The sequence below is a fragment of the Formica exsecta genome, unplaced genomic scaffold (assembly GCF_003651465.1).
Source record: "Formica exsecta isolate Colony F162 unplaced genomic scaffold, ASM365146v1 scaffold236, whole genome shotgun sequence".
NCBI lineage: Eukaryota > Metazoa > Arthropoda > Insecta > Hymenoptera > Formicidae > Formica > Formica exsecta.
In genome coordinates this window covers 391,567-418,278 of record NW_021849640.1, presented here as the reverse complement: position 1 = coordinate 418,278, position 26,712 = coordinate 391,567, and the positions used below count along the sequence as shown (strand labels likewise).

Here is a 26,712-nt window from a genome sequence, read left to right as displayed (position 1 = left end):
ATAATAAAAATAATAAGAAATAAAAATATATTCAAATCATAAATTAAAAGACTATGACAACTTTATGTATGTAAATTACTTTTGTAAATACAACTAAAAATTAAAAATTACAAAAAGTAAAACTTTCATAAAACTTTCTTCCATGAAAATAAATGTTGCTAATTTGTATAAAATAAAAGATAATACTCGAAAAAATACTATCGTCATTAAAAAAAAAAAAAATTCTTGCAAAGTTCAACAAAAAGAGCTAATTTATCTCACATTTATAAATATTGTGTATAATCATTAAATTCGTCACCGTTATTTCTTTGATGTCCTTATCCTTTTCTTCTAGATAAAAAAATTCAAGTAAATTTTTTGTATTATGAAGAAATATATATGAAGAAATATATATGAAGATATATATGAAGAAAAATAATAAAATAATTTTTCTCAGTATTCTTTCCTATTATCATTCTCATTGTCAATTTGTAATACGCATCGTTCATTTCTTATGGATATAAAAAATAATTGAAACATTACGTTGAAAAGACACGTGTGCATTATATATATTTTATTGAAATTATCTCGCGTAAAATGCTGAAAAACATACCTATTTAAAAAAAAAGTTCGAAAAAAAAAATCATTTGATAATCATATCGTACGACCGATATGAAATTTATACGCAGTCGTGTATCACAGACACACACACACTCTGTGACCAATGAAATTTTTGTGCGCTTGCACGGTAAACTCATTTGAATCGGGCGCGAACGAATTTCGTGCGACCATGCAACGATACACTAACCTTTGAGTAGAATCCTCCGCAGGAAATTGCTCGCACATTTGAACGATGTCGAGACAGATGCGTCCCACGCATAGGATCTTCAACACATCGGGTTCCGTTGGCGATGAGGACTCGCCGATGACCTTTTCACGAAAGTCAGACTCCTGACTCGATGTCATGTCGACAATTCAACAGCCAAAATTGAGCGTTTCTTTCAACTTATATATTGAATAGTTTGAAGTTTCAGCCACGTGAATATATGCATCTGCGCCATAGATGTGGCCACGTCTTTGAAGTTGGCTGATAAGCGTGCACGAAATTTTTATCCATTTTATTAGGGCCTGCCCGCATAAATTTGCATAGATCGCCGATAAAGCGTATGCACAAAGAAGTCAACCAATCGCAGATCTGAAATAAAAAAATGCTTGATTATTATATGTTTTATGGCTGCGGGCGGGAAGTCGCTAGAAATGCTTCAAAGTGTTGATTGACCAATCAGGGCAAAAAGAGTGAAGATTTCTTTATTCTGATTGGTTAATGCAATGCTTCCAAGCATCTTTAGCGTCTTCCTGACCGCAGCCAAAGGTTGTCATGATTATTGCGCGGATCCACGACATATATATGTATATATATACATAATTGCAAAGTGTTGAGCTTATATATCGATTGTTTTAGATTTAGATTAAGATCTATTCTTTTACTCTATTTTTTCTCGAACCTAACCTTTTCTCTTTTTTATCGTCACTTAATTTATATATATATTTCATTTTGATTGACCTATATGTATGTCAATCTATTATATGTTTTCTTTCTCTTATATACTCTCTGTCTGTTTATACGGGAAAAATTAACAAAAATAATGAATCACTAACAGGCAAATTCAAAAAGAAATCTAATCAGTCATATATAGATAATAGAAGAAGGGAAAAATAATGGAAAAGTAATTTTCGCATTTTTTGTTTTTTAGAAAAAGTAGTTTGTCAAATATTACAAAATTTTGAGATGCTCGAAAAAAATTGTCTCTTGTATGTATATAATATAAATACCTAGCAAGAAAAATGTATAAAATGTATTGTCGCTTACGTGATCATTCAAATTCTTGCGCCTACAAAATGGCCAAAAAGAGGAGGAGAATCGTAATGAAGGTCGTGAACGGTGATCAAAATGCCAAGATGGCGACGAGATCGAACTTTTAGCACATCGCACAATACCCGTCGTTTAAAATTACCTTCAAACTTACGATATTTACGTGACGGATATTTACATAATATTATACGATTGAGCGAGGAGGGCTCGTTTATTTGTCGTAACGATTAATCGCGTGTCGTCACGTCGAACACACTTATGCGACACACGTTGGCCGAGAAATTCGCGCCTGCTGGCGCATAATTCCGTGTTAAAATTCCGCGATTTATTGCCGCTTGTTTGTATGTAAATAACGATGGATCCACGTTTGCATAGAAGATCCGAGCCGGAAAAGGGATCGGGCGATTTGGTTAGTGGCGATTTTATCATCTCAAAATTTTGCGTCTCGTTATCCGCGCCTATAGTCTATCGACGAAACTTTGTCGGCGAAATGACAATCTTGCCGTGTCTCCTTCGATACGTTTCTCGCGTTATGCATTCGCGTAAATGAGAGAAAACGCAAAGAACCGCTTTTGTGCTCTTGTGTTCAAATACATGGCAAATCTTATGTAAACATTATGCACAAAATCAAAGATTTACGTTCGCACACATGTATTTTTGGTTCTGTCACTTGCAAATGTCAATGACAAATTGTTGCTAATATTGCGAATGCATAATGCTCTGTAAAAACAAAATATTTTAATGATGTAATAGCAATTTTGTAGTTTTCTATATTAAAACTAGAGAGGATAGAGATTATTATTATTATATCGCTTTAAAATTAGTTTCTTTAAACAGTGTTTAGTAGATTATTGCAAAAATAATTTATAGTAATTGTGTGTAGAATTATTTTTTCTTCTATATTGAAACAAATCAATATATAATTTTTAAATTTATTTTATTGTATTGTTATGCAGATTGTTGAATGGATAAATGAGGCTTCTATGAACCCCTCTGAAGAAGTTAAGGTTGCAAATATATGTAAAATACAGGAATTTTTGTTGAATAAAGAACCACATTTGTTAGAGCTTTATTTGGACGATGTTCTTCAATTTTCGATAAATAGAAGTGCTGAAGTCAGGAAAACTATTACAGGATTTATCGAAGAAGCTGGGTTATTATCATTAAATTTATCTATTATCTATTATCATGCACAATATTTATAAGAAATATTTATGTAATATATAATATATTATAATTAATTTTTTTTTTTTTTAGAATAAAACAATCAGAGGTAATTCCTCGTATAGTTCAAATACTTCTTACATTAGCATCAGATGAAACATCGGCTGTGGCTAAACGTGCACTTAGAGCCAGTGGTAGAATTCTTAGAGCTGCTCTCAAATGGATTGCTAGCGCTACTGTCGTTACACCAGAAATGGAGTTGGCATGGACTCAACTAAGTGCTCTGAAAGTTCAAATCATAAATATGATTGACAGTGATAACGATGGGTGAGTAAAATAATCAAAAATAATTACGAAGATAATTTTTATCATTAGATCTAATATTGTTAAAATGTTTTAAATTTCAGAATAAGAACACAAGCTGTAAAATTTCTTGAGGGTGTAATTCTAATACAGACATATCCAGATCCTGACAGTCCAAAGAAATCTGATGACTTTTCTCTCGAAGATATTCCACTAACATTGAAAATAGCTCGTAGACGAAAATTAGAAGAAGAAGCCAATCATGTTATGGACTTGTTGATTAAGTTTCATGGATCTCCACATGTTAGTAGCGTCAATTTAATGACATGCATGGGATCATTGGCATTAATTGCCAAAATGAGACCACAGTTTATGCCAAATGTTATATTATATATATATGCTAATTTTTAAAACTTTTCTGCATAAAATTTAATGATGTAATGCACAGCTCTACAGAGGTTGCAACATGATCTTCCACCAACGCTATCTGATTCTCAAGTAACTAGTGTACAAAAACAATTAAAACTCACGCTTCTTGGATTAATAAAACATCCTGCTAGTGTAGAATATGCTTCAACCATAGCTAAACAATTAGCTCAACTTGGAGCAAAAGAGCAGGAAATTATTAAGGCCTATCCAAAGCCAGAAGATGTTCGTCGAATAAAAAAGCGTCAACAGGTATATGAGATTCTATTTAAGAGACATTTTTTTATTGTGTTTGCATAATTTTTAAAGAATTTTTATTACATAGGAAGTAGCAGCTGCTAGTGTTGCAAAACGAGCAAAGATTGATGTGGCTCTAATATCCGAGGAAGTAGAAGCGGCCTCAAGTCTTCTTCCTTCATTTAAATTACCAGAATTAATTGAACTTTCTGAAAGTTTTATTGCTGAAAGACTTAGTGTAGAGATTGCAACAGATTTAGTGATGGACAGTATGGTATGTATTACAAATTGTATATGTTAATTGATATATAGTTAAAGCTATTAAAATGTATTTTATTCTATTGAATGGCTGCATTGAATAGGCATGGGTACCAGATACTATGACAACAATTTTCCAAAGGGAATATCAACCTACTGCAACTACTGATATTAATATACAACGTCAAACAATCGCTAAACTGTTAGCAGTACAAATCAAACAAACTAAAGCAAAAAAGCACAAAAAAGATACTAAGGAGGAAGATGCTGTAATGGAAGATTTAATTAAGAATCCCACTATTAGTGTAGCTGAGGCAAAGCGTGAGCGTAAACGCGAAAAAGATCGCGAGAAGGAGAAAGAAGCGAAAGCATCATTGGAGGCTCATGAAAAATCTCTTGCAAAAGCTAGAAATCGTTTGAAGGCATTAAAATTAACTGAAGTGACAAAACCACTTTCAAAGGAAATTAAAGAGCGAATGTTATTAATGGCAGTCAATCGAATATTACTTTCAGAAAAAACTGCAGTTCTCGGTGGCGTAGCCGCTATAAGGTAATAACAGAATATAAATTTGGATAGTGATAAACACACAGATTCTCATGTATAATAGAAATATTGTTCATCTTTAATAATTCATTTGTTTCTGCTGTATATTACAGATCTAAAATTCTGACTACTCTGGCAGCTACTTTTAATCCTTATATTAAGGAAGCTGTACTGCGATATATTACCGATGATATGCGAAATCGATTAGATCTAGCACTAGGTTGGCTGTACGAAGAGTATGCATTATTGCAAGGATTTCAGAGGCGAACTACATTGTGTACAAAACCACAGGAAGCTCCACATCAAGCATACAACTTTTTATTATGCACCTTAGTGTCAGCTATCGATTTAGTTCAGGGTAAAGATCGCGATACATTGTTATCCAGGTAATATTAAATTTTTCTTCATCTATATATATAAAAGTGTGAGAATGTGTGGGGAAAAAAAGAGAAATGTGTATATACTAGTATCTATATTAATCTCTAATTGGCAAACAAACTATATGTATATATACTATATATGTATATATATTTTTTCTTTTTTAACGAAAGATTATATCTGGAGGCACCACTAATAACCGAAGATGCTGTAGAAGCCTTAAAAATGGTGTCGTCTGATGAAATTAGAGGTCTTGCACCATTGCAGCTTCTGAAAGAAATGGTAGTGCGTAGGCCAACAAAACAACTGGTATTTTTAAATGTCTTATTATGCCATACCGGACATGAAAACAATACAGTAAGATTTTGAATCGTCTTATATGACATATGTATATAATATGTACAAAAAAAAGTATTAAATCACATAAAACATATATTATGCAAATAGATACGGGAGGCTGCAATACAATTAGTCTGTCAGTTGTACAGCAGGCCAGAATTAAGTAAATTGATTGAGGAATATGCAGTTCTATATCTAGGCTTTTTACGCCTTCATAACCCACCTGAAATTGTTTTTGGGCAAGATAGAGGCAGACCGCAAATTGAGAGCCAATGGACTGAATCAACTACACGTGCTTGTTTAGGTTTATATCTTGCTCTTCTTAGTGAACATCAAGATCTTATTCACGAGTGAGTGCAATTAAAGCATATTTTATATTATTATTAAATGTGTACATATATATATGGAAGATATATGCCATATATATATATGGTATATATCTCTGTAAAAATAAACGAATATGAATATATATGTATATTCTCATAATTATATGCTTAATCATAGGTTAGCGAGAGTGTATACATCAATGGCAGCAGATGTGAAACGTATTGTATTAAGATTAGTGGAGGGGCCAGTAAGATCTTTAGGTATGGGTAGCCCACAACTGCTTGCACTTGTTGAAAATTGTCCAAAAGGATCTGAAACTTTAGTCACAAGAATTATACATATTCTTACAGAGAAATGTATGTTATCACTACTTATAGATAAAATATATTTGTTAGATTTTTTTATTTGTATTTTACATGATGTTGTTTGTATGTGTAGCTGCTCCAAGTACAGAGTTAGTAGCCAGGGTACGAGAGTTATATCAGACTAGAGTCTCCGACGTCAGATTTTTAATACCTGTCCTAAATGGACTCACAAAAAAAGAAGTGATCGCCGCACTTCCAAAATTGATAAAATTGAATCCTATCGTCGTAAAAGAAGTAAATAATTTCTTTCAAGTATTTTTCATTTGCTATCTCTTAAGCATAATTTTAAAAAGTATCACTAATGAATATATCTATATTTTTTTAAGGTATTTAATAGATTACTTGGAACACATAACAATGATAGTGGTGTACCGCATACATCGCCTATTACACCTGCAGAATTATTAATAGCTTTACATAATATAGATCCAAGCAAGGCTGAATTAAAAACTGTTATCAAAGGTAAATCATTCTATGCGCAGCATTTGTTTATTTAAGAGAATATTATATTTTGGACAAAATTGTGCCTATATATAAACTTTACGAATATATCTTCTCTTGTTTATAGCAACTTCTCTTTGCTTTGCTGAAAAACAAGCATATACGCAGGAAACGGTCGCGGTTGTAATGCAACATCTTATGGAGATGACACCTCTGCCAACACTACTGATGCGCACAGTTATACAGAGTTTGGCCCTTTATCCCAGGCTAAGCGGATTTGTCATGAACATACTTCAGCGTCTGATTCTGAAGCAAGTGTGGAAACAGCCAAAAGTATGGGAGGGCTTTGTCAAATGTTGCGAACGCACGCAACCGCAAAGTTTTGCCGTTATTCTGCAATTACCGCCGGCACAATTGGCAGAGGCGCTCCGAATGGCCAGTAATTTACGTGCTCCTTTGCTAGCCCATGTTGAAGCTTTTGCCGAGAATCAGGTAATTTCCTTAGCATATTTTTACCACACATTTAATATTAAACATAATTAAATTTATTGAATGAATAAATATAATTAAAATAAAATTTCAAACTCTAAATATGATGTTAAATATAATAATAAGCAAAGCTTTAGTGTGAATAGTATTAATATTCTATGTATGTTTTATGTATGTTTCATATTAATTCGGGAATTTAATAAAGAAAAAGAAGAAGAAGAATATTCTATTAAGATACAATATTTATTTTTTTCCAGAAAGCACACATTCCACAATCGATAATGGATGTCATACAGGGTAAAGTGCCCTGTGACATGCACGATGAGTTTGATATTGTGAGTAAAGATGCCTGTATATAAAGGAACAATTTTTTTAAGCCCTCTCTTTATAATATAATTCTTTAAAATAAACATGATATTGGGGAGACCCAAAAATATCTCCTCCATCAATTTCTTTCAGGCACCACCTGACGATTATTCGAATGATCAAAAACCAGATACAATGGAAATTGATCTTTCGGAACCAGCTCCTCCCGGTTTAGATTAGCATAAAGTCATTCCAGTATTAGGATCAGAAGCATCGTCTACCGAATATCCTAATATTTAACGAATCTGCACTGTAATCCATACAGTAAATTATTTTTTATTTTATTTTTTTTTGCATTGCTGTAAGCCATGTGAAAGACAGCTACATATTGCATTGACAATGATCCCTATTTATAGGCCCATTTGGCATTGAGTATAATTTTGAGTTTGAAACTTTATTCAATTAACATTTAGCAGTAAATGTTCGACTGTAAGAAGAGTAAAATCGCAAACACTTTAAGATAAAACAATAAGATCTAGATAGCAGCAATTTAAGTGATTATTAATATTCTTTTTTTATCATTTTGATTTGATATTATACATATCGTTGATTTTAAATCACTGTCATCTATATATTCATTTTAATATTTAATGTGACAGCGTATGGATGCTATCTGACTCTTCTCATATATAAATTATGCTATTGATAATTTCTGATATATTTGAAAAAAATATCAATTTTCTTAAAATCTCTAGAAACTTTTTTATATTTATGATTAATGTCTTAATTTGCATTACGCTATAATTCTTATGTATATACAGAGAAAGAAATATCAGTGTTGTAAGTTAGCTAAAATATAATATTTATATTATATATTTATATGTATATATCTATCAGATATATTTCATATAAAATATACATGAAGCTTTAGAGAATAGGAAATTAGATTAGTTAAATCATCAATTATTTGACGCGACAGAAATTTTATCTTATAGATTTTTAATTTTCTAAAATTAGAAGCTCGCGACACACACTCACACACACATTTCTCGATTAATTACTTGTTCGCTCGCGTGACATCGCAACTTAAACAGCCATTTTACAGTAATATAAATTCGCTTGAAAATTACTCTTGCATCGCGATTATTACAAAAATAATATTTCATTGGAATAGATAAAAATATAACACCCTGTTCATATTATAGTTTGGTACAATTGATTCGTTGTATATTACTATGTTGCTTGTGCATAAGAATTAAATTAATCGCAAATTAGTTTCAAAAGATTGCACATATATGTATATATGTATGTTAGAAATTATATAATACTTGTGTCCTCAAAAAAATTTAATATACATAAAACATAAATGAATTTAATCATGGAATTTAACATAACAGAATCATATAAAAATAATTTAAGTAAACAATTTTTTTCATGACAGCGTATATAATTCGCATTGTGTAAAAAACAATAAAATATTTTTTATTATATAAAAAAATTCTCACATATCTGTTGCATGTCTGTGCATCTATTATATTTTTTATGTTAAGGAATAAATGAATATAAAACATTATTATACATACAAAACAGTTTTAAATAAATGTTTAAAAAAACATGGGTAAAAAAATTAGAAATTTCTTGTGAGAAACAATATCTAGTAAGAATTTCAAGAATAATAATAATAATCTGTTCAAAAGTGAAACTCTACTATTATTCCCTGGAAATACTTAATTATTTCATTTGCACATGTACATTAGGTATAAGATATTTTTATGTATAGGATATTGCATACTTATGTGTAACATCAACTCCAACAAAACTGTCTCTAACAAATCAACATGAAAGCCTTTTTTGGAAGAATTCTAAAAATAGAAAAAAACTTAATAGTGTATTAAATATTTTTATTATATCTCATATACATTTAAAAAAAAAGCTGAAGTACTTGCGAATATGAAGGTATAATATCCGCGAATGAGCGAGCAGAAAACAAACAAGAAAAACACGAGCGAAATGTTCACGTGTAACAATTTTAAACAGTTTTTTTATCGGTCGCATCGAAGGAAGAATAAGTCTATTATCTCTTATGATCTAATAGGCTTTATATTTGAGAGTGTCAAAACAACAGATTACACCTGATATTTCTATCTTTGTATAACATGCTATAGATTCTTTATAAGCTTATAGAGAGAGATATTTGAAAAAAGTGGTCATTGTATCAAAGTTTTTGATAAAATTCATATTTAATATGTCATCTACAACCATTTTTATACTTATTAAACAAGATAAAATTTATTCGAAACAAATTCTTTTAGGTAGAATACATAATTAATTCTTTTAAGTAGAATACATAATTAACATTTATGATACAAATTTGAATATATCATTCATATTATATATTTATCATATTATCTTGGAACAACTAATACTTGGTAAGGCTTTGGTACGTTTATCAATCCATTGGTAAGTTCTATTTTGATGGATTTTTCACCTGGTACTGGAAGTAAACAATACTTTTGCATTATACCGACAAACAATACGAACAAAGCACTTTTCGCCAATGCTTCACCGGGACATCTTCTTTTCCCTAACAAAAAAAAGAGAAGAATTTTTAGAATATATTATAATTATATAAATAATTGCTGCACTAGAATATCAATCATGTAACTTTTTCCCTAGGGCGAAACCGTGAAAGGTAAAAAATTTTGCCATTAATTTCAATGGTAATATTTCCTGTTGTTGGCCCGAATACATGACAACCCCAGATCATTACGGCCATTTAAATATTAAGAATACAGAATACTGAAAATGTATTGTGTACGTGACGTAAACTGTAGATATTTTGTACTGGCAGTGAATATCGTACCACAATCTATGTCTATGACTGGCAGTGAATATCGGAACACAGCCAGAGTATCGATTACGTAACTTTTCCCCTAGGGCGGAAACATGAAAAGTGAACAATTTTGCCATTAATTTCAATGGTAATATTTTTCACTTTTCACGTTACTGCCCTAGGAAAGAAATTACGAAATAATCGATACCTAGATTTCAATTTGACCATAATTATAGTATGTTGTAGTTATTCATCATGCAAACGATTTCGCACAAACATTAATTAAGAGAACACTATTTCTTTTCAAAGGAAAAAACATTCACGATCTTCTCTTGCTCTATTAAACAATCGGAAAACAAGATAGAACTCATAATTACATAATTATAGTTGACAAATCTTGTAAAATATGTTGCAATATTTAATTTTTCCCTATAACTATTATTTCTCTATCATTTACCTTTTCCGAATAGTATTATATTTTGGTCCATTCGATAAGCGCCCTGCTTATCCAAATGCCTTTCTGGCTTGAATAAAGTCGGATTAGGAAATAATTCTGGATTCATATTATTATAAAATACATTCATTAAAACGGTAACATTCTTTGGTATCGCGTAATTTCCAAGTGTCGTATTATCGAGAACACGGCGTGGGCCAATTATAGGTGTAACGAGCCACATACGTTGACTTTCGGTAAATACAGCCTCCGTAAAAGGCATTCTGTAATTTGAAATTAAATAAGTAATTTATAATGAATAATTCAAAATTAAATGGGCTTTTTCAAGAGCTGAGTAATAAAAAATACACGAGAAAATTAAAAGCTAAAAATATTTTGAAATAAAAATTTGTTCGATGCTTATAAAAAATATATTAAAAGTTTTGTCACATATTATTACTTTACTCTATCCTCTAAAGTAGGAAGTCTATTGGGGCCGATTACGACATCGATCTCTTCATGCAATTTGTGTTGCACGTCCTGATGATTGGCTATTTGCATAAAGAGAAAATCTAATGTTGCTGTCGTGGTCTTCGTTCCAGCGATGAAAAAATCGAGCAACGTTACAATGAGATTGTCGTCTTAAAAGAAAATATAAAAAATCGCATGTTAAAAAAAAATAGTATAAGATATTTATCTTCTTGATAGTATAAGATATAATATAAGATATTTATCTTCACCGTTTTATCGGGTAAAAGTAAAGCGTATAGTAATTTCAAGATCTTTCGCTATCTGATAGTGAAAGTGAATAGCCTTTTAAAAATAAAATCTTTGAGTCATGTGCAGAAAGCATTAATAAAATCTTTTATCGATAGAAAATGAATCGTAATCACAGCTCGATTTACGAACGCTTATCAAGCTTATAGAGAGAGAAACATGGCAATCAATAGTAGTACTATTATTATGAACAAAAATATTAGAATAAGACCTCTAATTTGTTTTCAATTTTTCGCATTTAAGGCGCAAAATAATACAATCACAGAGTAATAAAAGCAATATAAGCTCGCGTATTTCAATGGCATAAAGTTGCAAAATTAAAATGGGACTATATCGAAAAATAAACTTAAATAAATATCAAGAATTTATATAATGCAACAATATATTTAAAGTTTTTTTACAATAAATATTGAAGAAAAATGAGGTTGTTGCATTACTCTCTGAACGTCATTAACAATAAGCAATTGGACTCGTACCTGAAAACACAGAATTCTTGTCGTGTTGTGTGAACATCTCGTAGAGAAACGCATCGATAAAATCTTTCTCTTTTCCTTTGACATATTGTTGTTTGTGTTCGTTAATAGTTTCCTGTATGTTTGAAAGAATTGCAATGCATATATTTTGTAAACTAAAGCAAACGCGCTAAAATTGAGAGCCATTAAAATTGCGTACCATTAATAAGTTCTTAAGTTTGTTGTTTAATTCGAGAAGGGTTTTATATCCCGAAATCTCAGGAGCGAGGAAACGTAGCCAAGGAAAAGTGGACAAAATCCCACCAGTTATATCAAAAATTTGTGAGCGACGATTCATCAAGTCTAAAAATTTCCGTAATCTGCAAGCACCTTTGTCAGTTTTCTAACACAACTCTCTTGCTTTTATATATGATCATGCAAAAATAAAGTATACTACTAAATTAACGAAAGAAAAATAGTAAAGAACAGAAAACAGAGAGTAAAGAATCGATTATAATTTTAAATTCAAACTTTCTGGAAATAAATTTACGATAATAACTAAACGAAAAACATCTCGAGGAACATCGTTCTGACAACGCTACATGTACCTTGACTGATCTTTAGAAAGTTTCATTCCTGTTGTTAGGGCCCAAAGAACGTTTATTACAGTTGGTGCAATTATGGTTTGTATATTTTGCACGCCACCGTCTTTTAGTTTCTCCAGGATAACTGCCAGCTCATCCAAAAGGAGCTGCATCACTTCTTGTTTAGCGAAAACAACATTCTTTAGAATGCGTACCGACCAAGAGCGTAGTTCTTTCCAATCTTGACCATCATTCATCGTGATCCCTAATCTCAGTGATTTTAATTAATCGATAGCATCAATCGATTCATCATCTTAATTTTTTTAACTTAGGCAACTAACAATTTCCGGATATAATCGGATTTATTCGTTTAACAATTTAAAAGATTTCTCATATTCAGAGAACATCATATATCACCGAGAATTGAATTGTTTTATCTTTATTTTTTTACTTCTCGAGAAATAAAACGAGAATTTTATACATTGCGTTTTAGGTGACTTTGTCATATTAAAAAAATAGTTCAAATAAAAATTAATCTATATATATCTAAAATATTTGGACAATCAAGTGGGAATGGCAGATAAGAGCTAGAGGCGCAGATATCCGTGCCGTGTCTCTTATCTGCCAATTTCCCACTTGATTGTTCTTACTTTAAACCTCACAGGTAGCAAAAGTAGTCATTTTGACATTATTTTGACGTCAAATTAGGTCAAAATGACGTCAAAAAGACTACTTTTGCTACCTGGGCTATTGCTGCTATTATCAAATATTTGGGAAGATATAAGATATAAATAGAGATGTTAAAAACTAGTAGCTAATGAGAACGCACATGTGTGAATAATTTAATTATCCGTTAATAGTTTAAAAAAGAAAAAAACTTCATTTTAATTCAAAAACTAAAATGGCAAAGTGATTATCTCTATGATGAAATTGTACATACAAGTTTTTATATTATGAAAAAATAAATTTTTGTTAAGATTCTAAATTTTAATATAGCGTGCTCCAAACGAATTCGTTACCTCTTTTCATTCCCATGTTTCGTATTTTTATGAACTCATTCCAAGGACGTCCTTGATATTCTTTTTTGCTAAGTATTTCTTGTATAAGTTTATAGTTCGAAACAACAATCGTGTCGCTGGTGCCTAATCGTAGACTGATGATATCGCTATTATATTGCTTGCTGAGTTCTAGAAAGGCAAAATATGATCCGCCAAGTCTTTTTGACAATTTTTGAAAATAATATGTGTTCCCAACAACTGGCCATGGAAAGGGACCTAAAAATTTTTGATATGAGAAATAGGTATAAAAATTATCATTGCGCAATGAAAATATCTCTTCTTTAATGCCTAATTTCATTCTTGTTTTAAAAATAGTTTTAAATAAAAATTCATTTAAGATACTTAGTTTACGAAAGTATTTGATATTTTCAAACTTTCCGCGGGGTTAAATCATAATGATTCGTAGAAAAATTAAATTTTTAACGAGTATTATTTGTATAATATAATTTGTCAATATTTTGCTTATTGGCATTGCTATACTATGCTGGGCTTTCGTATTGCAAAATGATTCTTTTCAAATTTATCATATCGCAATTAAATTCATAGAGTCTTGAATCACACACATACATACACGCGCACACGCACACACACACACACACACACACACACACTCTCTCTCTCTCTCTCTCTCCCTCTCTCTCTCTCTCTCTGCTTAATCACAATATCACTTTATTACATTTCCACTCTTTTCGTAAATAAAGTATTCTTATTTCTTAATTCTAAAGGTTATCTGTTTAACTCATTATATATTTGTCTATTTGGCACATAACAAGCTCGCAATTTTACGCTTATGTAAGCTTTCAAATTTGTCAAAGTAGTGACGCAAAAAATGATTCCTTATATAATAATAAATATAAATAAATATATAATAGATATATAACGATAATATACATAGATAGATAATATATAACGATAATAAATAATATTAAATTATTAAGGAAGTAAAATATTTGTTTCATAATAAATATAATATTATGAAACAGATGTTCTACTTCGTAAAGATACATTGCTGAGATCGATATAATTTTAGAATTTAAAAAAATGTGTATCCAATGGAAATGCAATCAATAAAATGAACTCTATTTTTATGGTTCTTTCTTTTTCTCTTTTTTACTCTTTTAATAGAATTACAATATATATTATACAAAGATTACGTTTATATTACGTTTATTATACAAAGATTATGCTTATTATTTTCTTTCTCTCCCTATAGGATTGTATATTATACAAAGATTATGTTTTCTTTATATTATAGATGTTATGTTTTTCAAATATAAGTACATACTGTAACATTAGCGTATATAAATAAATTGTGACATGTATGTAAGTTAAACTGTAATATACAGGATGTCCAATTACATACTTTTTCTTAAAAATAATTATTTTTTTCACACTAGTTGGTTTGTCTCATCATTCTGTACATAAAAATATTACGATAAGATTATCGAAAACTAAATATTTTACGAGATATTTTATTTTTTATATCAAAATATGTCAGATTAAGATATAAAAGAACTATCAAAATATGTCAGATTAAAATATAAAATAAATCAAAAAGTACGTAATGAAAAAATACTTTATTATAGTGTTTTGGAAAGCTCTCGAGGTAAGCTACAAGAATATGTAATGAGAAATAGGGGGTTCCATTAAAAAAAATGAAGATGACCTTCAAATGACCTTTAATGTCAAATCCAAGGTCACTATTAGATAGCCCCCTTTGTTCCCTACAACTTTTATCCGAGTCGTTTTCCTTCAAACGTTGATCCTGAAAAGTTATGAGGGTGGAACTTTTAAAATGGGACACCCTGTATATATTTGTCCATATACGTCTATATGTTTTTTATTCGTGCTGTGCGTCCTTATAGTTTTTGTTCTGCTTCCAAGTATTTAGAAACAATAAAAGAATAATTTACAGATGATCATTTGAAAACAGAACATTAACAGAATAAACAGTATGAATAAAAAACATTTTAATATAAAAAATACACGTTATAAAAAAATCAGTTATGAATGACTGCTTAAAAAAAAAAGCAAATTAACTAGTAACTTCTTTAAAATCTTATAGCGTTTTTGAGTGGACGGATTTTGATCCATCTCGGATCAATTAATTACTATTTTATTATGAATTTAAGTTTTTTATTGGCAAAGACGATGCAATGACGTTATTAATCAAACTTGGATCGATCAAAATTCGTTTAATCGAAAACACTATTAGTTGCGTAGTTTAACAGATCGATCTAATTTGCAGATATTTACATTAAATTGTTGATTCGCTAAGACGAGCAATATGTCATTTTTATCTTAAAGTTTGAGAATCAAGTGCACATGTATAAAATGCTCAAATTTATGCAATAATTTGCTCAAAAGGATTTGCTTAGAGAATTTGGTTAAAAGGAATAAATGTTTAATAACCAGAACAAAAAATGCATTTTGTATAAATTGCAATAAAATATGATGTTGCATCAGTTTTTCCATCAGAATAGTTACTAAATATAGGGTGGGCTAGAATTCGTGGTACAACCAAGAAGGAGGTGATTCTATGCCTCAAAATAAATCGAAATGATTGAATAATTTTTCTTCAATTAAAGCTCCGTTTTCGAGAAAAATAAGTTTGAAAATCTGTCGAATAAGCATACACACTTGACCGAAATTAATAATAATTTAATGAATAAAAGAAAACATAACAACGGTCTGCAATAAAACCGAATTCGTCGAATTTCAGTCAAGTACGCGTACCCGATAGATTTTCAAATTCATTTTTCTCGAAAACAAAGCTTTAATTGGAAAAAATCAATCATTTCGATTTATTTTGAGGCGTAGATTCATCTCCTTTTTGCTTGTACCATGAATTCTGGCCAACTATATATTATTTTCGATAACTTTCTAGAAAATACATTTATTTATTATTTCGCAATATATTCAATCTTCTCTCTATTGATAATATGTTATCATTAACCCTTTTTGTTTTATTTTGATGTTATCTTCATGTGCATATATAAATGTCGGCAATCATAATAAATAAATAATTAAATTGTTTAAAATGTATGCGACTTATTGTTGCCTTCATTAATTAAATAAGAAGAAGACTTTTTTCTATCTCTTTTTTAAATTCTATTTTATGATTAAAGAAAAAGAATAAGATTTTGTATTGTATACGAAAAATTAAATAACTAAGAATATTGAAGGATGTAAATATTTCATTTATAATTAGACATTTAATCTGTATAGAGAATATGTTATAATCTATTAAAATATAATTCCAATAAAATAGAAATATAACAGCATCTACTGTTCTTTCTGTACATCTCTTAGAGGAGCAAAAGGGGAGCAAGAATAATTTACCTGGTGGATAATTTGATGGATAATTCGATCTCTGTCGTAATATGACGATCATAACTAAAAGAGTCAAAATCACTGCAGCCAACACTATTATCATTGTGCCTTGTTGTTGTATTTTTCTCTTTTCATTCCCGGAATCGCCACTCGTTCCTCAAAATAGATCGTCGTGTTCTGCCCCTTCTAATCGGATAGACGAATTTTAATAAGATTGCTGGGCTTAAAATTGACTTATCTAATCGATCGCGTTTGCGTGTCTCATTAAGACTGAGAATTTATCGTTCGATTATTCTGCTTACGAAATCGTGTTACTCGAAAAAAATTATCTTGATTCGGTCCGACTTTACGATTACAACTCAATATATAGATTTGGCATTATTTAAATACGCCCGAATAAGAGATCTACTTGTACGGACCAATTGGCTAGACTGTCGAATTGTCGGATTACAACGAGATATATCCGACAGTTAATAATGGTAGTGGTTCTCACATCAGGAAGCTTCTCTTTAACGAAAGCGAAACGAAGATGCCTTTGGCGCGAAAATGTAAAATTCGTTTATATGGTACGGATCAATTAGCAACGATTATATATTAAATATTAATTAAATAACATATTAATTAAATAACATATTAATTAAATATTATGATTCCATCTTTCGAACGTTACGTGATCATTGAAAATCCGAGAAAACTAGAAAATTAGAAATAAAAATTTCACATTTTCATTGAAATATATTCAAACCGTATGTAAGATATATTATTCGAAAAAATACTGTTAAATCCAACATAGTAGTCACTTTATGATTAATTACTATTTTCAAATTAGTAATACTTGAGGAAATATTTTCTAGTTTCGATCTTTATATATATATATATATCCAAGTTTTTCTCAACCAAATTAATCTCTGACTAACTCGAGTTTTAGTAAAACTTGAATAAAGATCGAAATCAATTATATCGGATAAAAAATTAATATAAATTATAAATATATATCAATTCTTTATCTAATTAAAATCGTTTAATTTTATGAAATTTTGTAAGTAGATTACTATAAGGAAAGTCTATAAAATTACGGTGCAATATAATAATATTAATCCGACTAGTGCGTAAATTAAAAAATAATAAGCGGCAGCTTATGATTTATATTGTTACATTCTACTGCCTGTTTATTTTGCATTTTTTACATGTTTTATTTTCTATCCACTCTTAAATAAACGTTTTAATATATATCTATGTTAAATGCAATCAAGCGTAATTAAATTAAATAAAACTAAATTACCGGCGAATTACGGCTTTTCTTCTGATTTTATCGTAATAAATTGAAATGACACACATCTTGTTCAATATCAAATGCATTTTTCTATCATGATGCGTAGCCAACATCAAAATGATTAACATATCTTTTGATTAATAAATGATTTTGATGAATTTATTTCCATCTGAAAATTGAAAATATAAATAATAGTTACTAACCGTTAAATGTACATCCGACATCATATATATACCATATCACACCCATAACATATATATTTTGTTTTGTATATTTAATATATTTTCTAAAGATATATTTTTGTTTAAAAGAATATTTTTAGATATGATTAATGAAGAAATAGACAATGCATAAAATAGCAGATAAAGAATATAAATATATATAATAAAATATAAAGAGAGAAAAAGAGAGAGAAGAAAGCGATTATAGGATGCTTCTTTTATTAGTCTTTTGAACAAGCGCAATTTAGATTATAGTTACTATATCATTTCTTAGGATTTATCCAAAATTGTATATAGTCGAATTCTTCTACTCCGAAATTAAACACCGCGAGCTCTCGCGTATACTTTTGGAATAGCCTCTCAATTTCCACTCTTTTTTAATGGCAGATATGCGTAAGGGCCTCAGCACAATAAAAGGAATAAGGAACAAGGAATAAAGAACAGAGAACAACCGCATTCCCTGTTCCTTATTCCTTTTATTGTGCTGAGGCCCTAATGCGTACAGATATGCGTAAAATAAAAACCATAGACATATACAATACATAGACGGAGGGAGCCTATTCCAACTATTGACTAAAAGTCGATTCTCTGGTTACTAGTTACTTGCATAAATCCATCAATCAGATTCCATCGCTTTTGGACAATCGATCAGCTTATTGTTAGTTGTATCCATTGAATGCAGATGTCGCTTATCTATGACGTTAAATTTAAGATTCAAATGCGAGGGAAAAGAATGTCAGTTACAGACAAACACATGAGACATATATGATTGATATGAATTGAACGTATTTATCGCGTTTCAAAACAGCATTGTGAGTAAATAATAACATTATTATGAATTTTTCATGAATCTTTAATAAATATCGGCAAGTGCATGGGAAATTTTCTATTTTTCAAAGAGAATGTCTATGAAAAAAATGACAATAATAGATTCGTTAATTTATCATAAATTATATTTTAAAAATATTGTATTATTTATGCAATTGTCTGTTTTTTCATAAATAATATTACACAATTAATATTAATAGAGAAAGAATAAGAGTAGACGGACTTTATACATATATTACATCACACATTTTTTTTCAGTAACATATAGATATTGTACAATATATTATTCACACAATGGAAAGTGGACAGGCATTCAAAATGCCATTAACCATATCTGGATATAAAGAAGCTATTGAAGAAGCAAGTCGTAAGATGTTGGATCATGTTAAAAACAGGGGCAGAAAGTATATAAAAATATGTTGCTATATTAAAATCGCAATATTATACAAGAATACTTAAATAGTATAAGCTTTATTAAGCATATAAGCAAATAGCTTTATTATGTACTCAATATTAATAGAGGATTCTTAAATTGATTATAAATTAATACCCAAATTAATATCTTTTATTGCTAGACTTCAAACTTTGTCCGAGTAACTCTTTGTATAAGATAGAAAGTTCATAAAACATGTTATTATCAGATAAATAGTTTTCTAAATATTTACACAGTTTGTTTATATTATTAAATAGCTACCAATGGAGCTTAGAAGATTTTGAAATTGGAGCACCTTTAGGAAGAGGAAAATTCGGTCGTGTGTATCTAGCTAGAGAAAAGACTACTCATTATATGGTTGCCTTAAAAACATTGTATAAAGTTGAATTGGTAAAAGGACGTGTGGAGAAGCAAGTAATGCGAGAAATTGAAATACAGACACATTTAAAGTATGTACATCACATTCTAAGACATGTTTATATAAATATTTTTTTAGATGAGCATTTATTTGTATATACTATTACAGACATCCACATATCCTTCAGTTATTAACATACTTTCATGATGCTAAAAGAATCTATTTAGTTTTGGAATTTGCCGCAAGAGGTGAATTGTATAAGGAGTTAAAACGTCAGCCAGATGAGAGATTTAACGAGCACTTGTATGCATTTACAGTTCTATTCTTATTGTTGTATATATAATTTCTACAAGCTACTTATGCTTCAAATATTTTGTCAGATCTGCTAAATATACTTATCAAGTGGCCGATGCTTTGGAATATTGTCACAAAAACAATGTGATTCATAGAGACATAAAGCCTGAAAATTTATTGCTCACATATGATGGAGATATAAAACTCGCAGACTTTGGATGGTCTGTGCATGCACCATCCTCAAAGTAAGCCTGAAACTCACGTTTTCATTAATTTAGTAGCTAATAGTTTGTGCACAATATGCTTTGTTATAGTTTCAAAGAGATTATTTATTTGATAATATTGAAAGAGTTGATTTTGTTCAGATTTAGAGAGCCAATTTAATATTAAAATTCTATTCTTTCAGACGGAATACATTGTGTGGAACCTTAGATTATCTGCCACCAGAAATGGTGATGGGACAGACCTATGACATCTATGTTGATCATTGGTGTTTGGGAATTCTCTGTTATGAATTTCTCACAGGACAGCCGCCTTTTTTAAGTGGTTCTACACAAGAAACATATGCCAAGATAAAAACCATACATATAAAATGGCCGGTTGAAATCAAACCTGGAGCCAAAGACCTTATATCTAAGGTGGCATTTATGTTTCATATTTTTATGTTATAATATATATAATAAAAATATATATTTAACTTATAAATTTATCTTTATAGCTAATCAAAAAAAAAAGTACAGAGCGTATTTCTATGGCTGAAGTTAAGAAACATCCCTGGATTATAGAGCACAAAGCTTCACCTAAACAAAAAGCTTGAATTAAAAGAGACAAAAGGTTATTCTTCATTGACATTATAAAACATATTTTGTATTCAATTACTTTTTTGCAACTTTATAATTAGATGCGATATCAAAAATATATTTATATATCTAAAGAATGAAAAATATCAACAAATGTTCAACAATGACATCTGCACATTCATAGCATGTTCTTTTATATAGTGTAACATTTAGAATTGTGAACATTTCCATATATTTTTAATATTTTAACTTTATAATTAGATGACATATCAAAAATATATTTATATCTGAAAAAAATCTAAAAAAATCTTATACTGGTTGTCGTCTATTTCTATTGCTAACCACTGAACTCTATACAAACTGGAAGCAGCTTTTTCATATAACCAGCGTGTAGAAGAAATAATCTACAATCGAAGGAGAGAATGTATCCAGTATTAGAATCGATCATTAAGCAACTCATGAGCAGCTATTCGTAATTCATATATATTTTTTTATTTCAAAGCTTCGATATTATATGCAAACGCTCAATATTCGTAGTCACAAAGGAATAAAGCATAAAGCTGAGGAAACAAAATATTAATAAGTAATTTTAAATTGGATAATTATAATTCTAATTTATCATGTAGAATATAAAAATCGTAAATTAGCCAAAAAATACGATATATGTCTCTATATTGAATGTATGTATATTTTATATTATATAATCTATATACTTGGGTCGCGATGCTTGATTATATATCTCTCTCTCAGATATGCATATATATATGCGTATCTGCAAATATATGTATATAAAGTAAAATGTTTGTGAAAACAAACAAGATTGGAATACATATCCTCAATTATTGGGCTTAGCAGAAATTTTTTTTCCAAAAGAGAGTTATCTAATTAAGCGAGCGACTATTTTAATCATTTGTTTGCTTTGCATGATATTGCAAGTTAAGCAATTATTATATAGTAATGCAAATCTGTTTAAAAATTACTATTGCATTATGATCATTATAAATAATATAATCATTAATTCAAACACCAAAATAATACAAAGTATACAGCAGTTTAATATAATTGATTTGTTGCATAGTATTGCGTATACATGAAAATTAAAATTTACAAATCAGTCTCAACATTATACAATATATGTATATATTACATCTTTGTAAAAAATATACTTTGAAGTTGTGACTTTTGTATTTGTGCACCACGAAAATGTACATAAAATATAATTAAATATAACATGATAATATTATATGAAAATAATATAGAATTTTTTTTCTATAAAACATGTATAATTTTTTTCAAAGACCAAGTGAAAATAATAAAGTACTTTTTGTTGCATAAATTCTCATTCTATATGTGGCATCATTTGATTTTTGATTTGATTCATCCAATATGCGTTAATTTTGGTAAGTGCAAATATTTGATATTTTAATAAAGTCGCATTACCAGACATGAAAATATTACATCTATTGTTGCTTATCGTTTTGTACGGCATAAAAATATTCGAAACAAAAATCGCAGTAAAACGCACAGTATTGGTGTATTTGAGAAAAGGCGAAGGCCACAACACACAATTTGAAAGAGTATGATGAAAAAAATTTTACGATATGGATTTTATAATTTATACAAGAATCTATTCACATTTTCTAAATATTTTTACAGAGTTTTGCTTTTCTTTGTGTGAATTTCTTTCCAAAATTTGAGATATATGTTTATGTTTCATTTTGGATATATAAAAATATCGTAAAAAGATGTAAGGAAAATAAAAAAAGCAGAAAACTATATATATAAAGTACTGGAAGAATACTTATAATTTTATTTTTAGCAAGGGAGTTATCTCATTAATATTATATTTTAAATAAAAAGAAATTCCGCACATTATCTTTTTTTGACTCTGAGAAAAAAGTTTTGATATCTTGTATGCATCTCTCTCTTCCGTTTCTTTCTTTCTATACATGTCATCTGTATAAATGTGTCTGCGCGTAGACACAGGTTAGGTTATATATCACCTTGATTCTTTACGAAAGGGAGAAATTTCATACGCTTCTGTCAGATTGTAAAAATTTTAGAAAAATGTGGTACGAAATACTTCCATCGATGGTTATTGTAGGTTTAGTACCTGTTGTACCTCAACTTGCAGCATATTACATAAATCAGTATTTCTTGGGAAATGTAAGTTTTTGAGTTTTACATAACATAACCTTTCAACGTGCGAATTTATTTCATAAGGAAATTGGGGGAATAATATAATCTAATGGTAACATACGTATATATATATGTATCTAGATGCAAGGTAACTTTTTCGAATTCGAATATTATATGAAAAAAAAGGAACAAATCTTATGCTTAAGATACATATTTAACTAATAGTAATATTTAGTTTATAGAATTTGAGAAATTCGAATAGTGAACTCGATATGCCTTAGCCGAATAGAAAATTATGTGTGTAATTATTCCTTGTTTTGACTTGGAACTAATTAGACAATAGAACATAATTCCAATTTTATTATTGTGTTCCCTTCATGCAAATACTTTGCTATCTTTTACTTTGACATTACTTGAACAAATTAAACATCCGAAAAATTATGTCAGAAAACAGTACATACAATATCAAATAGATCTGAATGAAATTGTAATAGTACTTCTCTGGTTTCCTCTTTCCAGCCAATGCGTAGGGATATGAGAAACGTATGGGATCGCAATATGTTTACGAGAGATAGTCGCATTGATGGAGCTCCATGGAAAAACAGGGTAATTTGTCAATTAATATATTTATATAAGATAACATATAGTCTGTGTATATCATTAACTTGAGAGAACTTATAAATGTGAGTATATATATTCATGTTTATAATTACTCTTTCACAGGGACTAGAGAATATTCCTGATGACTAAGAGTACAAATAATAAATTAACATAATGTCACAGTAGTGGTACATTAGACCACTAGATGGGGTATATGTGTCAAGCTATTATTTAATTATAATTCATATTTATAATAATTAAAATATATATATGATATATGAATGTATATTATACAACATTATGAAAATATGTCTTACCCTTTTATTTCGAATTTCCTATATTTAAAAAACAAACCATAGTTATAAAATAATGTAGGCATAATTTACTACATTAACTAGACACACATAACGCATATTTACAAGAAATCAAATAAAATTACTTTAAATGATTTTTTCAGGATATATTTTTACGTGATATTGAAGTTTCATTATTCATGAAATCAAAAGGCAATATTGTCACATATAATCTAATCTATTTTTGTCAAAAGTAATATGAATTTAATATTTGTATTTTTATATTTAAAATTAATATATTATAATATCTATTATTATATCTCTTGAAATTTGAGCAATAGAAAAATTCACATTTAAATAATCCATTGATAAAATTTTATCATGATGAATACAAGCATGAATGAAATGATTGAGGTATCTTAATAATTCAACATAGATCGTAATAATGCAAATTCTAGCAGCAAAATCACCAAGTTAATGAATTAAAATGTCATTCATAAGGAGATGTAAAAATCGGGATAGTCTTACTTACATTGATTTCTTACACATGGTAACACAAGTCGACAAAGTAACATTATTCTTATCTTAGAAAATTCTTTAGTTAAGCGTTTCGCGAATACGTGTTACATGCACGGGGTATTGATAAGATAAGAGCGTAAACATCGCGTGGAAACTCCGTTTCTCTCTTAAGTCTTAAGTATGACATTTTCAGAAAATCGATAGTTGGCGATGTAATCCCCTGGTAATGTTACTTAAATACTTTAGCCCACATATCAAGTTAACATACGTGCAATTCGGGCTTTAGGTAAATAATGGAGCACACTACTTACACCATATTTAGGACGCGTGATCTGAACTAGAGCATTTGACGAATTTCAGCGAGGATGTTTGAGGGATGCTAATTAATATTGACTCACGTCGGCATATCACGTTTACACGATTTAATCGTGTGATGCGTTCATCTTTATTCGAGGTCACGAATATAATTTGATATATCTGCATTCATTCGCATTTTAACAATGCCGCTTGTCCAGCAATCTCTTGTATCAGGAAACTTCATGGATTATAGCGTACGAATAATGTTGCTTTGTCGACTTGTGTTATCTGTATAAGAAATCAGTGTGTAGGTAAGATTATTCCGACTCTTACATCTCCTTACGGATGAGATTTTAATTCATTAACTTGGTGATTCTGCTTCTAGAATTCATTATTACGACTTGTGTTGAATTATTAAAATCATTACATTTAATATGCGTTTGTATTCGTGAGGATAAAATTTTATCAACGGATTATTTAAATTTGAATTTTTCTGTTGCTCTAGTTTCAAGATATATAGCTATTATCATAAATTATAATATATTGTTATATGATTGTCACACGATTCATGATTTGAATAAGATGAAAGAAAAATATTCCAAAGACTAGTGGTTTAATAATTTTTAAAAATATAAGTATATATATATATGGTATCTCTGTTTTTCTCGTAATCACGAAGATATTTAACTTTGAGCATTAAAGTTGCAGTTAGTTTGCCATTAAATTTTTGCGAACGAGAAGTCAAGCGCAAATTCGTCAAAGGACGTGTCATTAAAGGCGCATTTTTCGTTTTAACTTGAAGAGACTATATCTTTCTTGCTTCTTTGAAGAGTTACTTTTAAATCCCATTTCCGAGGTCCGTGTAGTACATCGTGTAGTTTTAAAGAGTGTGGTTAAGAAATTTTACTATTTTTCTCAAAGAGCATGTGCATCTCGCACAGTAAGCTGAAAAGCTGAGAGTAGAAACTTTCCAATCTGTGTGATCCTTAAATCGCATGAGGAAGTTTTACAAGCGTTTTTACTTTAAGCACGGCATCTAACGACAGCTTCGCATTGCGAGTGCGAAACATGGAAATCAGCTTAACGGAAAAGTGAGATTCGCATAGGAAACACGCGGGTAGCAGCGATATGTTTCTCCCGGTATCCACTATTTGAGCAACAAGTGTGCCGATGGAGTTCGAGGAAATATGCTGGTCTCGCGCGATAAACTTTGACATAAGATCTACACGTTGCATTGGGAAATAATCATTGGTCAGGAAAAGAAATGGTATAAGATTGGTATAAGAACACTGAAAAAAAAAAATTGTTAACTTGACTAAATCCGTTTAACTAATTACCATTTTTTAAATTAAAATATTTATATATTTAAGTCAAATATACGTCATGTTAGATTTAATATGTCGTATTTGACTTAAATATATAAATATTTCAATTAAAAAAATGGTAATTAGTTGAACGGATTTAGTCAAATTAACAATTTTTTTTTTCAGTGGATATATTCTAAATGTTAACAATAAATAAATAATGTTACCTTGATATCTTATACTAATATATGATTTATACATATATACATGTATATTCTATATGATATAAAATAATTTTCGTATAACTTTAATTCTATGTTATTTATGCTTAAAATGCATCTCTCTAAAAACCTTTCCCGAAATTTATTCGCGAGCTCGATATTCGATAAGAAAACGTCACTATTGAAAAAGGCGCGTCGTAAAATCTCCATTATGTAACTATATATCTATTATC

General features: G+C 29.5%; 4 protein-coding genes across 8 annotated transcripts in view; 2 read left to right on the top strand and 2 right to left on the bottom strand.

Annotated features, from left to right (window-relative positions):
• Positions 1-1,158, bottom strand: part of LOC115235874 (ketohexokinase-like) — a 10,559-nt gene extending 9,401 nt beyond the window's left edge. The window contains exon 1 of one of the 2 annotated variants that reach the window (XM_029807955.1): positions 788-1,158. In XM_029807955.1, the coding sequence (XP_029663815.1) occupies positions 788-945 (158 nt within the window). In that variant the 5' untranslated portion in view covers positions 946-1,158. The remainder of the gene's footprint in view (positions 1-787) is intronic. The other variant, XM_029807956.1, reaches the window with a different exon arrangement.
• A 764-nt stretch (positions 1,159-1,922) lies between these two features.
• Positions 1,923-9,695, top strand: LOC115235873 (symplekin). Its single transcript, XM_029807954.1, has 16 exons — positions 1,923-2,261; positions 2,809-3,005; positions 3,110-3,343; positions 3,424-3,708; positions 3,766-3,997; positions 4,071-4,256; positions 4,345-4,790; positions 4,898-5,170; positions 5,336-5,519; positions 5,610-5,851; positions 6,006-6,184; positions 6,267-6,427; positions 6,520-6,655; positions 6,762-7,126; positions 7,381-7,458; positions 7,583-9,695. Exons 1-16 carry the CDS (start codon positions 2,208-2,210, stop codon positions 7,667-7,669), a joined length of 3,339 nt encoding a protein of 1,112 aa, XP_029663814.1. The 5' UTR covers positions 1,923-2,207; the 3' UTR covers positions 7,670-9,695.
• A 3-nt stretch (positions 9,696-9,698) lies between these two features.
• Positions 9,699-18,808, bottom strand: LOC115235872 (probable cytochrome P450 305a1). 3 transcript variants are annotated; one of them, XM_029807952.1, is made up of 10 exons: positions 18,653-18,808; positions 18,182-18,341; positions 16,909-17,085; positions 13,528-13,782; positions 12,533-12,773; positions 12,145-12,304; positions 11,949-12,060; positions 11,156-11,336; positions 10,720-10,979; positions 9,699-10,013 (listed from the first exon to the last, which is right to left on the bottom strand). In XM_029807952.1, the coding sequence occupies exons 3-10, from the start codon at positions 17,000-17,002 to the stop codon at positions 9,835-9,837; spliced, it is 1,482 nt and encodes a 493-aa protein (XP_029663812.1). In that variant the 5' UTR covers positions 17,003-17,085; positions 18,182-18,341; positions 18,653-18,808; the 3' UTR covers positions 9,699-9,834. The 3 variants fall into 3 exon arrangements, with proteins under 3 accessions (XP_029663812.1, XP_029663811.1, XP_029663810.1); XM_029807951.1 differs by lacking the exons at positions 18,182-18,341; positions 18,653-18,808 and adding an exon at positions 17,202-17,411; XM_029807950.1 differs by lacking the exons at positions 18,182-18,341; positions 18,653-18,808 and having other exon boundaries at positions 16,909-17,411.
• Positions 18,809-19,066: 258 nt separating this feature from the next.
• LOC115235839 (aurora kinase B) lies at positions 19,067-22,446 on the top strand. Of its 2 annotated transcripts, none has more exons than XM_029807882.1 (7): positions 19,067-19,205; positions 19,480-19,625; positions 19,912-20,103; positions 20,181-20,315; positions 20,393-20,551; positions 20,713-20,944; positions 21,025-22,446. In XM_029807882.1, exons 2-7 carry the CDS (start codon positions 19,516-19,518, stop codon positions 21,121-21,123), a joined length of 927 nt encoding a protein of 308 aa, XP_029663742.1. In that variant the 5' UTR covers positions 19,067-19,205; positions 19,480-19,515; the 3' UTR covers positions 21,124-22,446. The 2 variants fall into 2 exon arrangements, with proteins under 2 accessions (XP_029663742.1, XP_029663743.1); XM_029807883.1 differs by having other exon boundaries at positions 19,121-19,205; positions 19,490-19,625.
• Positions 22,447-26,712: the final 4,266 nt, after the last annotated feature.